Below are 15353 nucleotides of genomic sequence, written 5' to 3'. Positions count from 1 at the left end.
TCAGACGTGTGGCGCCCTTCCCCAGGCTCTAACCCCTGGAAGAGGGAGGAAAACAGCGATCCACAGAAGTGCCTCATAAGAAATGTAGCTGCTCATCTGGCCATTAGCCGCATCTAGTCCTCAGGTGACTTTTCTCTGAGTCGCTCTCCCTGCCCCCTGCAAGCCAAAAGGGCGGCCGACGCAGCCCGTCACACTGGGACCGCGAGCGACCGGGCGCAGCTGACGGCCGCGTTCCGCGCGCAAGCTAGTTGCAGCCCCGACCTGCCGCGGTCGCCGGCCCCGCCCCCGGGAGCGCGGGCCAATGGACTGGGCTCCAGGGGGAGGGGCGGGCGGGCGGTAGGCGGGCCTGTGGCGGTAGCTGCGGGGCGGCGACGGCTGTAGTGGTGGTGGTGTCTGTGGCTGCGGCTGCGGCTTGGCCGGGCGTCCGCAGGCCGTGGGGGATGGGGGCGGCGAGCTCCAGCCCTCGGCGGTGGCGGCGGCCGTAGGTGTGGGGCGGGCGTCCGCGTCCGGGACGCGGGATGGAGCGCCGTGGTGAGTGTGAGGAGGTGGCGTTCGCTCCGGCCGCGGCGGTCGTGGCTCCGGGCTGGGGTCGCCCGCGCGAGCGCGCGAAGCTGCCGCCCTCCGGGTCGGCGGGTGTGGGGCGGGGTCCGCTCCGGGACGCGGGATGGAGCCCCGAGAGGGAGGTGGCGTTCGTGGCCGGGTCGTGGCTCCGGGCTGGGTCGCCCGCGGAGCGCCCGGGCCAGGACGGGGGCCCGCTGGAGGGCCCCGAGAGGAAGCGGTGGCGGGCTGCTCTGGGACGGGTGCCCTCGGGCCAGGACTGGAGTCCTCGGGGAGGGTCCGGCCAGGGCTAGGGGCGCGTACGGCGAGGCAGACGCGGACCAGCCGGGGAGGACGCCAGCGGTGGCCGGGGCAGACGGTGAAGATCGTAATGAAAGTTAGCACACGGCGCGTACCACGGGTCCGCCTGCTGTTCTGAAGACTGCACATTTTAACTCTTCCAATGTTCAGAACAGTCCATGATTGTTCGACTCGGTTTTCACACGGGAAACCGAGGTTAAAAACCTGCCAATGCACACAGACTAGTAGTTGGCAGCGTCAGGACTAAACTCAGGCGCTTTTGCTCCGGAATCCGTGCTCCTGACCACTATGGGTCTGTGTTCTTGCCTGGATTCCAGCCCCGCTCCCACCTGCCCTGACCGCAGCCCTCACTCCAGTTGGGCTCTCATTCCTGAGATATTTTAGGATTTCCGTGGTGCATTTTCTCCTGGTCTCTGTCTTTTGGGTTTCGTTGAGAGTTTCCCTCAGTCTCAGAGGTTTGTCCCGGTTCAATTGTGGACGCGTTTTGGGGTTTGACAGTTTTAATTAAAGAAAGTACTTTTTTTGGACGGGTTAGCTGGAGTCGGGCGTTTCAAGGTGGAGCCCTCGTGACTGACGAGCCTCTTGTCTCTCTCTGTGTTGATCTTTTTAAAAGTATGTTTCTCAGAGGGTATTGGCCCGAAATCTTTTCGGAGGGCAGGATGTTACCTGCTGATGACAGGAGCTGAGCTCTCCTTCCCTTCTCTCCATCTGTCTCTGTGATTGTATCTCTTGTCTATCGTTTATGTTTTGTCCGTCGTTACCAACGTCGGCTGTCCATTTTGGTTGCTCCATTCTTCCCTCTTTATTTAAATTCTTGGATGAGGAACTTGCTCTTTGGCAAAGGGTAGTTTTGGCTGGTCAAAGGAGAGCCCTGCCTGCCAGGAATGCTAGACATTCTGGAGGCGTGGGGTGCTGGGCAGCTTCCTCTTTTTAAAGCGTGCTGGGTTCAAACTGTACAGAAATGAAGTGCATGTGTATTGCATGCTTTCCTTTAAAAATTGTTTACATAGTATTGATAAAACTGTTTCTCACATGTCCCTATTCTGTTTTTGTGGAGAGTGCTTTTTGAAACCATAGTTAAAGATTTAATCATCATTTCAGAATGAGCTCGTCTCATCTTTTTAGCATCTTTAAGTAGATTCTTGCCAAATCTGAAATTGTACTGAAATAGCAGATTTCTGAAATATCTGGCAATTTTTCCTCAAGAAGAAATGGTAAAATGGGAAATAGTAAGTATAGATATTTGGGGCAGTTTTACACTTCAGTTAGAGAGCCTAAAATGAAACTACTGCCATAATGTGCATTTGGCAGGGGGTATGTGGGGCAGCAGACATTTGACTGACACAGGCTCCTGAAGTCGTGGGGGATAGGAAGTTTGTGTCTACATTTCTAATGCACACATTACTTAGATTTACAACATACGATGAAAGTGGTTTTGCACGGTGATTTTCTACTTGCTACAGAATTCTTTGAGAAGTGGATAATACATGTTTTTAATATTGTTGGTTTGAAGTTGAAAGAGATGCACCAGAATTAGTGTGTCACAAATATTTTGCACAACAGTCTATTTGCACAGTTCAAATTTCACTTGGAAGCTTTTTAGTAGGTTTCCACAGAGTCAGTTAAGTTTCTCCAATTGTTTCCAGTCCTGTATTTCTTGCTCACAATCCACTAATGTATTGTAGTGAAGCTACATCTTGTTCAAAAACAATTTCCCACAATGAAGCACTGCTAGTAATAATGGCTTTTCTTTTTTTTTTTTTTTTTTTTTTTTTTTTTTTTGAGACGGAGTCTCGCTCTGTCGCCCAGACTGGAGTGCAGTGGCCGGATCTCAGCTCACTGCAAGCTCCGCCTCCCGGGTTCACGCCATTCTCCTGCCTCAGCCTCCCGAGTAGCTGGGACTACAGGCGCCCGCCACCTCGCCCGGCTAGTTTTTTTTTTTTTTGTATTTTTTTAGTAGAGACGGGGTTTCACCGTGTTAGCCAGGATGGTCTCGATCTCCTGACCTCGTGATCCGCCCGTCTCGGCCTCCCAAAGTGCTGGGATTACAGGCTTGAGCCACCGCGCCCGGCCAATAATGGCTTTTCTTTATGGTTCGGCACTCTGCTAAGTACTTTGCATGCATCATTACCTAATTAAGTTGCCAGTTGCAGTCTGTTAGTAACTACATTTTATGTTACTGCCAACAAGAGAATATTCATTTTAGCACATGAGAAAATAGTGTGTATGATCTTGGAAAGTGTATATTGTCCCAGCTTCTCATTATCATAGTTCATTTATGAAAGCTTGGGTTAAGTTTGTTATTTTAAGCATTTTTTCAATTGTAATGTTTCTTTTTTTACTCTGGAATATGAAAAGTAGTAATATATAACAAAATCAGCACATTAATCATTATAATGCTGGCTAGAGGTAAGGTATCATTCTTTTTTATAAGAGGTGAAGAGTTCTTCCCCTTGCCATGTGTTTGATGATGTTGTTGTTGTTGTTTGTTTTTTGCAGATTTTTAAAGTCTTATTTAAAAATGTTCCAGCAGTTTTGAAACACTTTAAAAGTTTAGGCTACTATTTTATATGTAGTTACTTAAGTAAATTATTTCTACTAAAATAGGTAAATTGTTTTAATGTCTTTAATTTTTGTAGCCATCTTTACCAGTGACAGTGACCAATTCTCTAATTTACTAAGCTTAAAAGCTGTCATAACTAAACAGAATGACTTTATTAGGTAAACTGCAAGAGTGATGTTTTGTTAGGCTAATAGGCATTTTGGTTAGTGATTTGTAAAAGAGCTGCCCAAACAAGGCACTTTGAATTTTTGTTTTGTTTTTGTTGATGGGAAAGAAGACTTAGATATAATAATAATGCTCAAAAATTGCCCTAGATTCATTTTAGAAATGATGCACACATTTAAGGATTAATGTTAGATAGTTTTGAAACTGGTTTAAATGTAGAAGTTAGATTTTCAGAAATAATTTGAGATTATCAAAATGACAATGAATAAACTTTAAAAATTATAAAGTGTGGGGTCCCCAGTTTAATAATCAGGAGGAGCAATAATAGAAATCCAACTTTGATTTCAGTTTTATGTGATCTTCCCTCAGCTTCATATGCTTTTATTTTTCAAACATACCATTTTAGAGAGTTTTTAAAAATATATATATTTTCACTTTGAAACATTGCAACAACCCAGAGTTATTTTTGTTTCTATAAAAATTAATTGAAACTTTATTAAGTTTATAAGCCTATCTGCAGATAGTTCTAAGTAGTTAATTCCTCATATGCCAAGCATTCTGCTATGAGCAGAGAACACATGGTTAGCAAACGGACGTGGTCTTGATTTCCATGAGATTATAGTCTAGCTAGGAAGAGGTGATCTATTTGAACTGTGGTATAAGCAGTGATGAAAAGTAGAGGATACTATAGAACATCTCACAGGAGATTCTACTCTGGTTTGGTGGTAGTGGTTTTGTGGGGGATGGGGATGGTCCCGGAACATTTCTTTGAAGAGGTAAGCTTTGAGCTGAGATCAGAACGAGTTAACAAAGGAGAAGGAATATTCCCGGCAAATAGAATTACTTATAGACAGGACCCTGAGCTGAACAGTTGGTGTTTTTCAAACTGTAGGATCATGAGCTGTTACGTGTGTGAAACCAAATTGGTGAGTTGCATCCAGCATTTTTAAAAATGAAATGGGATGGAATTTTAAAAACCTCACATACATCACATGAGCCTTACCCAGAAGCTGTGCCACACACAAATATGATACCCTTAACATGTATATTGGCTCATTATGTGAAATTATTTCCTGGTGAGTGTCATCGTAAACAAATACTGTTGAAAGAATGAGAAGGAGGTGTGTGTGGCAGGAGTGTTGAGAGCCAGCAGGTGTGTCTCCATATAACATTGCACAGGTAGGTAGGAGCTAGATCTCATGTTGAGCCTTATAAAGCATGATAGCTTCTCACTTGTCCTTTGGAAGGGTTTTCAGCAGAGAAACGACGTTATGAGATCTGTGTTTGAAATGTTCAGTCCATTTGTGATGAGACAAGAATGGTTGCAGATAGATCGTTGGGAAAGTAGTATAGTAGCTCAGAAAAGAAATGATGGTAATTCACTAGTGTGGTAGCAGTAGAGAGAAGTGGATTGATTAGAGAACCCTGTAGATCAGAAAGAAAAATAAACTATGGAGTTGGGTGAGATATAGGAAGGAGTACAATAAAATATCTTACATATGACTAGAAACGGATATTGCATAAAACTTTCTAGTGGGCCAGGCATAGTGGCTCATGCTTGTAATCCCAGCATTTAGGTAGGCTGATGTAGGAGGATCACTTGAGCCCAGAAGTTTGAGACCAGCCTGGGAAACATAGTGAAACTGTGTCTCTACAAAAGAAAAATTTTTTCTTTTTAGCTAGCTAGATGTGGTGGTGTGTCCCTGGAGTCCCAGCTACATGGGTGGCTGGGGGTGGCAGATGGCTTGAGCCCAGGAGTTTGAGGCTGCAGTGAGCTATAATCACACCACTGCACTCCAACCTAGGTGACAGAGTGAGACCCAGACTCAACCCTTCCCCCCACCGCAAAAAAAAACCCAAAAAACTTTCTACTGTAAATTTTATAGAAGTCCTTAGTCATCTACCATTTTTAAAGTAGCCAAATATTCAAGACAAAATACTTGAAAAAAGTGTCAATAATAAAGTGTGAGTTAATTTAATTTCTCCAATTATTTCCTTTTTGATTTCCAGAGATACAAACAAGATTAGAACTTTTAACTCTGGAAAGGTAAAATGAGAGTGAAGAAGACAATAACTATGATTTTCTTGAGTTCCAGCTATGTGCCAATATTAGGCGTTTTAACATATGAAGTCTTATTTTGTGATCCCTTTTAATCCTCACACAAGCCTATAAATAAAATTGTCCTGGTCACCTATCTAGAAAATATTAGAGCCAGGATTCAAATCTAAATTTTTCTCATACCAAAAGATTACCTTTTTACTACCATCCTGAGATTATCAAAAATATTGCTCTGATAATCACACATTTATTTATTTAACCAGTCAGGATATGTCAGATTAGTGGACACCCTTGTAACTTGTTTTCAACAAAGAAATATCCTTGATGAGACTTGGTAACCCAGGATGTGTCGTGTGTGTGTGTCTGTGTATATGTATGTATATGCATTATTAGGAAAAACCAACTGTAATTGAACTTTTATGTTCTCGACACTTCTGTATCATTGTGTCACGTAATCCCTACAATAATCTCCTGAGATAGGTGTTGTCAGGATGTTATTCCCATTTTATAAATGAGCATACTGAAGTAAAGAGATGAATAGATCATATGATAAGTGACAGAGGAGGATTTTAACAACAGGTCTTTCTTTTTTCAAACCCCATATCTCATCTTTATTTTTGAAGGTGATGTCATGGAAGGAGAATATGACCTTCTACTAAGTGATGTTTCAGAACAACTTTTACAATTAGATAAAATTCTGTACCCTAGGAATCAACAGGGAGTTTTTAAGAGCGTGGATTTTGACTTCAAGGCAGATACGGGTTTAAGTCCTAGTTCATTATCAGTTGAGAGCTTAGACAAAGTTTTAACCTCTAAACCTCAGGTTCCTCATTTGTGAAATGTAAAGAACAGTGGTTTGCATGTCAGAGTTGTCAGAATTACTGGCACTTAATAAATGCAAACTGCTATTATCAATAATACAGTGAATGATGATTGGTTTTTAAAAATTTAAAAATAGGATACCAAGGTGGGCTGTTGTTGAAAATCTAGTGTAATATTTCCCTGGCTGATTTAGTATTTGTGTTTTTTTCTCTCTCCCCGCTTGTTTTTGTTTTGTTTCTTGCCCCCTTAAGGATTTCTGTTTTTCTGACTGTTACATGAAAGGATGATTGCTCACAAACAGAAAAAGACAAAGAAAAAACGTGCTTGGGCATCAGGCCAACTCTCTACTGATGTTACAGCTTCTGAAATGGGGCTCAAGTCCTTAAGTTCCAACTCTATTTTTGATCCGGATTACATCAAGGAGTTGGTGAATGATATCAGGAAGTTCTCCCACATGTTACTATATTTGAAAGAAGCCATATTTTCAGGTTTGTCACTTTTCTATTAGCATTCTTACTGGATAGTTCGTAAAATTTTAAATGCTGGCCTGCAGATAAGTTTGTACACCGTGGTAGCAATAGGGTATTCTGCTTTAGAGATTTTAGGGCTTTTTTCCCCAAATCTTTGATGGTTACAATGTAAACCATTTTATAATTAAATAATAGTATAATACATAATAGAAACTTTAGTGTGAGGGAATAAGAATACAAAAAAGAAAAATATCTTTGATTCCTGTGGTTGGGTCCATTTGATGTAGGAAAACTTGAGATCATTGGGATTTCAACCTTTTTGTTAATGGTAACATAGTGCATTGATTGGTCTTAAATAAGCAGACTAATGTTTATAATTTACGTTGTTGACACTGTTACCTAGTTCAGCTTTCCACATTTTAGATGAAGTTTTGGTATCTAAAATGACTGCGCTTCAGTGATTTTTTTTTTTTTTTACAAAACTCAGACTTAATTCTGTTTTGCTGATCTGTAACATCTTGAATTAAGGGCTAATCACAGAATTATCTGTCTAGTTAGAAATGGATAATGGAGCATTAGACTCTGTTCTCCTAAAGTAAAAGATTGTTTATCTCTGACTCGTTCTTAGTACCTGTCTTTCAATGTTTAGCACCTCTTAGGTCTAAATTTGATGACAGTGATAATTAATAGTTACAAAAACAGCTCCTATTCTTTTGTGATAAATGGCAGTTTCATTTCCATATTCATGGTGGTATGTCTAGATATAAAAATGAAGATTCTCAGTGTTACTTATATGAGACCTCCTGGGGCTTTATAGAAATTTGTAAGATTTCAATAAATAGTTCTATGTATGTATATAAGTTAAATACTTATTTTCTGATGGACATTTTGAAAAACTAAAATTGTATCTTGTGCTTGTACTAAATTTAAGAGTTTATTTCTAATCTGTTATTTTCAGGTTGAAATGCCCAAAATGACTGGAATTGAAGCCTCAAAGTTTTAGTATTTGAGTTTTCCTTAAAACAGCAATCACATAAGTGATTCTTTTGAGACTGTATAAATATTATTAGAAAAGTTGTTCATATTCCCATTCATTTTAATAGCTTCATTTTGAAGTCTGATTGTGGATGATTAAATGGCAGTGAAGTTACCTAAAGTTATTGTGGAAAGATACCCTGAGTACATTAAGTATTATAATGGTAGCAAATTTGCCAAAATGATTAATTTCCCATTTATTTAAAGAAGCATAACTTTGTAATAACAATTTGTTCTCAACTAGTTTGATTTTTTAAATTTACAAACAAAATTTATACTTCTTGATATACAGTTCATTAAGTGGGTTAATTTTTAAGGTGAAATTTAAAATGATGTATTAGTTGACAAGTCATTTACTTTGATTTAAGGTATAAAACCGTATTTTATTTAATACACCAATTTAAATGCATTTTTATTCACATAAATAAGATTTCTAGTTAGGATTTCTATTTGTTTTTAGTTGTTTTTCTTAAGAGATTTATATCTCTTAAAAAATCTTCATTTTATGTAATTATCCTTATGTCACAGATTTAAAATGATAGTAATTTAAAACAAGTTGGACTACTTCTTATCTCCAAAAAACATTTTTATAGGAGTTTTAAATTGTGAGCAGACACTTCAGAGAATACTGAAGGATGGGGACTGAAAGTTGATCCTAAGTGAGAAAAGAAAAAAATAAGATACAGAAAGAGACTACCCCTTGAGGTAAAAGGATATGTATGGAAATATATTCACTGAAATTTAATTTTAAGAATTCATAAGGACATTATCAAAAAGTTTGCAATTTATGGTCAACAAATTAATTACAAAATGGATAAACTGTTTTTTTGATAACCAACGCAGTAATATGCAATGGCCAGAGGATGTTCATTATTTACCTTTGGGTTGATTTTAATGCTTAGTCTTCAATCAGAATTAAAAGGATATATGTATGCCACGTCAGGATGAATTTTGAATATAACAAGAATTTGGTTTTTTGGTCTTTGAAATACTGTTATCAAAATCTATAAATAAACAAGTTAATTTGAGTTGATGGAACCTTTTTGTTTTATAAACATAAATGTACCTCATTATAAAAGATAAGTAAAATGCTACATAATATTGTGTGTGTTTTTAATTTTGATGATTTTCAGCTTCTTTAGAATATCAGACTATTCCTTATTTACTTAACAAAAGTATTACAAAGATCTCGTGAGATGTAATCTTCAGGAAAGGTAAAATGTTTAAAATGCTCTAACTATTTAAGATGGTATTATTACATGTATCCCTATAGTCATGAGCCCTGCTTTTCATCTCTGGGTGTTGAGAAATATCCCTGGACTTCTTTTCTGTGGTTATCACTGCAATGTTGAACTGTGGCCAGACAGCAAAGAGCCGTTTCATTCACTGTTTTTCTCTTAAAGTGGAAGAGCCTTGTCAGTAATTTCTCAGTAACCCTCCCAATATTTTGTGTATTGCCTCCTTAAGAGGAAGATGCCATATTTTTGGCATTGTTTATTACCTTTTAATTCACATTTGTTAATTGTTAAGCCAAAAAGGCAGCTCTTAAGAATAAAGAATGTAGATATACAATTAAATCATCTTTTGGTTTAATCAGAATACCATTTTCTCTGTAATAACTTTTATCTGTTAATACCTTTATTACTAACTGCAGCAGTAATGTGCAGTCACTTGACTTTTACCAGAGATGTTTAATCATAGGTTGAGGCTAGTCTTAGATAAACAGCTTCATGATTGGTTTATGGCTACATTTTACCTTCTCCAAGTAGTTAGAAATGATATATAACTGTATATGGTGCTTTTCATTTTACAGAGTACTTTGTCATACAGACAAGTTTAATCACCCAGTCCCCTCAAAGGCAGGTACCTTTAGCTCTGTTTCACAGATGAGATGTATGTATAACTTATGTGATTTCATCAATGTCTTATTGCTGATAAATAATGGCCAGGTTATATGATTTGGTTAAATTGGTAGTAAAGGATGGCAGCAAAAGCTCTGAAAAGAGAATCAGAATCTAGGTTCTAGGCTTAGTTCTACTGACTAGCTTTGGAATATGGCTTAATTCATTTAATTTTTTGTTAAGAATGAGGCACTTGTGCCAGATGTTATCAGTTTTACGAATCTGCAATTCAAAATTTGATTAGAGTTGGAGATTATTATGCATTGTTCTGAATGTTGGCAGTTTAGACCTAAGAAGACAGCTCAGTATTTGTTTTCAAATTATATGAAAACAAATTAATGAAAATTTCCTGAGAATATGAAGCTCATATTGTAATCGTCATTGAGGAACTGATTAGAAAAAATGTAAATGTCTGCCAAAGAGCTCTGTACTCCCAACAGGGTTAAGATATGTATATGGTTTATCTCTAATTTTCAAATTTACAAATATAAATAGCTTAATGTGGAAGATTAGAGGACTGAAAATATTCTATTCTTGCTGGGGTAAGTTAAGTGACAGAGTTTGGTAATTCTCTTTCCACTACTTAACCGCCAGGAGGAGGTTACCTTGTAGCCTTATACAACTAGCAGATGTGGAATTTGAAGTTTTAGATCTCTGTCCAGTGTCATTAAGATACATTAGGAATAATTGCGGAGTAAATGTTCTATCTTATATGAAAATGCTGAAGGCACTCAGTTATGCATATGCATGTTGTGTTTAATTGTAACACTGTAGATTAATATATGTGCAGTATAAGTACCAATTCAGGTTTATGGTTTCCTCCCCGTGGAATAATGTGTTCTAAATTCTAAATAACAGACTCATATAAGTGCTTTTCAAGTTTATATAATAATTTTAAAGTCTGTCATTGTGACATACCTCCCCATTTTCGTGTGGAATAGCATTCAAGGAAGCTCAAAATCTGAGAATATGGAAAATGTAAAGGCTTTTTAATTGGGCTAGAAAGAATAGTATAAAATATCTAATTGTTCTGCTACTCAGTGCTTGGAAATATTAACTGCCATTTTAAAATATATTTGAGGGAAAATAAATAGTCTAATAATTTCTTACAGCTTTTTTATTATATAGTACTATTTTAAAATGGATTTTTTGGTTTGTGACTATCGTGCCTTGTTTTTGTTTCTTTTTTCTTTTTTTTTGGCTTGGTTTTTAAATAGGCTGGAAAGGAAGATAAAAATGTAAGACCAATTTCAGATGAACTAGTCAAGTTCTCTTATTTATTTATTTATTTTATTTATTTTTTTGAGACAGAGTCTCGCTCTGTCGCCCAGGCTGGAGTGCAGTGGCATGATCTCTGCTCACTGCAAGCTCTGCCTCCTGGGTTCACACCGTTCTCCTGCCTCAGCCTCCCGAGTAGCTGGGACTACAGGCGCCCGCCACCACGCCCAGCTAAGTTTTTGTATTTTTAGTAGAGACGGGGTTTCACCTTGTTAGCCAGGATGGTCTTAATCTCCTGATCTCGTGATCTGCCCCCCTCGGTCTCCCAAAGTGCTAGGATTTCTCGTGAGCCACCATGCCCGGCCAAGTTCTCTTATTTTTAAAAGATGCTTTCTAATTTAAGAGTGTATCACCTTTATATTATTAAAAAAATAATAACACTGACCTCATAAGTGATAGCTTCTGATGAATTGTTTTTACAGGACTATAGTCAGAAGTAGTATGTTAACTTTCTAAAACAAATTTTATTGAACAGTTAGGTTGAATAAAAAGTTTTTATTGAATTTTTTATTAAATGAGAAGTTTAATACCATTAAATAATATATTCTATTATGAGAGGTTCTGCATAAATGTACAAAGTCGTCATTGAAATCCTGTCTTGTGGGTTAACTCAGTTCTTTTCCCAGGGAGAATATACAGGAGGATGTGTAAATTTTTTTTTCAGACAAATTGCATTGTTACTTTTACCACTGATGCCTCTTATGTAACTTTACAGTGTGCCAGAAATTTTGTGAAATATTAGACACATTAAGCTGCTAGCCTCAGATGTGTACTGCTCTATATTACCCTAGAAATAAATCTTTTTAGAAGTGATTTCTAATGGATATCACTTAGAAGTTAATGTGAATGTTAATAGATCATTGTTTAGTGACTAGAAGGTATGAAATGAATCTTTGAGAAACGAAGTATGATATACAAATAGCTCATTTACACCTGTGCCAGTTCTCAGTGCATTAGATTCCTCTTCTGCATTTGCCTAGAATGGTTTATATCATTTAACAATGTTTATAGTAGTAACTAGCATATTCACTGGAAGTTAAAGCCTGGTAAATTGCAGATCGCAGAGTACTTGTCATTAAGCTTAGCTTCTTCAACCATGTGCCAATATATCATAGTGATTAGGAGCTCAAATTCTAGACCCAGGATACCTGAGGTGGAATCCTCATTCTGCCATTTGCTAGTCGTTTGTAGCCCTGGGCAAGTTATTTATCTTCTTCCTTTATGCTTGTTTCCGTGTCTATTAAAAGGAGATAATGGGGGTTTTGTGACGATTAAATGAGTTTATGTGTGTAAAACTCTTAGAATAAGCATTTTCAAATGTCAGTTGTTACTATTTTCATAATCCCCGGTAGCTGAATAAAGTAAGTTGCTGTTTCTCGGGCTTCACTTTCATCCTGTAACTTCAAAAGTCATCACAGCAAAAGGAGTTTCCTAGTGATAAGTTCTGAAACATTTTTTCTCCTTATTTTCATTGCTTTCCCTAAAGAGGTTAAGCTGAATTAACAAGATTGATTTTCAAATTATTGTCAGGTTTTTTTTTTAATGAAAGAAAACATCATGTTTTTTTCATTTATTTACTTAAGCATTTCCATGAAGTATTGGTAATACAAACACTGGTATTTTGTTAATGCATGAGAACAAAAAGTGGAGCTGGCTAATCTGTCTTCACTTGATAAGTGGAATGAAGCAGAAAATAAATGACTCAGATGGGTGAAATAGTAAATTAAAATTCAGATTACTGTATTACAGAGTGAGTAGGTAAGCAAACATTGGGATACAGAAGTTTTACTATTCTAGACAACTAGTATTAAGACTTTAGTTGAATTTTATTATATTCACATCTATAATAACTTTGTAGTATAAATTAAATTTCATTACATTTACAATGTGAACACTATGGCATTTGAAAATTATCTTGTATTTAGTTATATGACTCAATTAAGTACTATAACTTGAGAGGTGTAGAAATTTTTAATAAAACATATCCTGAATGACTTTCTTTTTCAGATAATTCACCAATTTAGATTTTACGCAGAAAATGAAATTGAAACTTAAATGTAATGTCTTTTCTTCCTTAGTCAAAATACTGTGGGATCTAGCTATAAATGTATTTGTTATTGAACACGATTGTATGTGAGGCAAACCTGTTTTCAAAGGTAGTTTGAATGGCTTACAGAATTACTAGTAGTAATTGCCATTTATGTATATTAAGACTATAAAGTAGCTTTATTTCTATTTATTTGATATTCACAACAACCTTGTAGGTAAAACAGGTATTATCAATTGTGTTTTTACTGAGGATGAATCTGAGATCAGAGAGGCTAAGAGTTTTGTATGTGTTCTTTTCAAGGAAGAAGCTGATCAAGGGTTGGAACCCAGATTTCTCTATCTAAATCTATTGTTTTTTACTGCATCAAGCAGCCACTTTCTTCAGTTTTGGTAAAAATGGAATTTTCTTTAAACCATTTATGGCACAACTAGTTGAGGGCTTGCTGATTTATGAAGTTCCAACTGAAATATTATTAGGACATGCTCATGACCTTGTAGTTTACCCTTCTGCCCAAATATATAGGAAAGTTTATGAACCTTTGTGATTAGCATTTTCTTTATTTAGTCATCATGTTCATTTCTGTTTATTTGTGGGCTTCAGAAGGGTATTTAATTTCAGGAATTGGAATTCTTTATAGTGCAACTGAAGGAGCTTCTGAAACTTCTTACTAAAATAATTCTGACGCCATTTTTTAGTATGTTAGTTGGGGACAACTTCAAGATCTGTTTATTAGGGCTACCCTGTAGGAAAAAAAGGAATTGCAAGTTTGTAGATCATTTGTGCTGCCACCAATTATTAGTGTGTTTTGCAGTTGCAGTGATTTTTTTTTTCTTTTATTTTTCTTGAAATCCAGGGACAGATTGGATACAGTGATTTTTAAGAAAAACTATAGCAGGGATTCCCAGGACCTTTTTACGCTGTTAAAAAAAAATTACTGAAGATCCCAAGAGTTTTTATGTGGGTTGTATCTATTAGAAATCAAAACTGAGAAAGTTGAAAAGCATTTAATAATTTTAGAAATATATGGATTTCTACATGTTTAATTTCCTTGATTCTGAGAAGACCACAGTATTACTTTGGTTTATGTAGGCATTTAGGCCATTAGTATTTTGTAGTTTTTGCCCAACACTAATTTTGAGTATTGATGGTTGTTGTTGGCACTCTGAAAATCAAGCTCTTTTGGCCTGAGATTTAATGTTTCCTAAGTGTATTAATACCTGAAAATTTTATTGTAAAACATTAGAACATGGGATAGAAATAACTTTTTCTAAGACTAACATTTATTAGGTTTCAAAAAGAGGGCAGTGTAACTCTCTGTGATGAGAATCTCTCCACCTTGGTTTTGGTTAAGTCAGCAGAAGTACTAGCATACACCAGCTTTAGTTAGTTATATATGTGCCAAATAAGAGATTTGGCTGTACAAAACTGGGGAAAAAATAGCGTATCAGGAAGGTTCCATAGGCTGGGCGCAGTGGCTCATGCCTGTAATCCCAGCACTTTGGGAGGCCAAGGCCGGTGGATCACCTGAGGTCAGGAGTTCGAGACCAGCCCGACCAACATAGTGAAACCTTGTCTCTACTAAATACAAAAAAAATCAGGCGGGTGTGGTGGCAGGCACCAGTAATCCCAGCTACTTGGGAGGCTGAGGCAGAATAATTGCTTGAACCTGGGAGGCGGAGGTTGCATTGAGCCAAGATTGCGTCGTGGCACTCTAGCCCAGGCAACAGAGTGAGACTTCAACTAAAAAAAAAAAATAAAAGACAAAAAAAAAAAAAAAGGAAGGTTTTATGATTTTTTTACACCTATTCAAATTATATTATTTTCCCAGAAGTTTCCTTTATTTCATATCTACTAGATTTCATTTCAGAGCTAACCTATATCATTAACCTATTTCTACTGCTGCATAAAATATTACGTTGGTGCAAAAGTAATTGAGGTTTTGGCTATGTATACATATATATAATTTTTTTTAGTGACCAAATCCGCGATTACTTACTTTTCCACCAACTAAAAATAGTTGCAAACATTTATGAAGGGCCTACTGTGTTCCAGCCACTGTTCTAAGTGCTTTGTGTGTTTTAAATCATTTAACCCAATAACCCTGTGAACTAGCTACCTTACCTTCTTTTTATAGGTGAGGAAACTGAGGCAC

At 37.3% G+C, this 15353-nt stretch overlaps 1 protein-coding gene across 3 annotated transcripts in view; it reads left to right on the top strand.

Moving 5' to 3' along the window:
- The first annotated feature begins 436 nt into the window (after window positions 1–436).
- ARHGAP29 (Rho GTPase activating protein 29) overlaps window positions 437–15353 on the top strand; it is a 65058-nt gene continuing 50141 nt past the window's right edge. Inside the window, exons 1-2 of one of the 3 annotated variants that reach the window (XM_050777795.1) lie at window positions 437–531; window positions 6719–6955. In XM_050777795.1, the coding sequence (XP_050633752.1) occupies window positions 6751–6955 (205 nt within the window). In that variant the 5' untranslated portion in view covers window positions 437–531; window positions 6719–6750. Of the gene's footprint in view, window positions 532–6718; window positions 6956–8451; window positions 8678–15353 lie in introns of those variants that run through there. The other 2 variants (XM_050777894.1, XM_050777932.1) reach the window with 2 other exon arrangements.

The sequence above is a fragment of the Macaca thibetana genome, chromosome 1 (assembly GCF_024542745.1).
Source record: "Macaca thibetana thibetana isolate TM-01 chromosome 1, ASM2454274v1, whole genome shotgun sequence".
Classification (NCBI taxonomy): domain Eukaryota; kingdom Metazoa; phylum Chordata; class Mammalia; order Primates; family Cercopithecidae; genus Macaca; species Macaca thibetana.
Note: the sequence above shows the minus strand (reverse complement) of the source record. Positions and strands in the feature narration are given on the sequence as shown.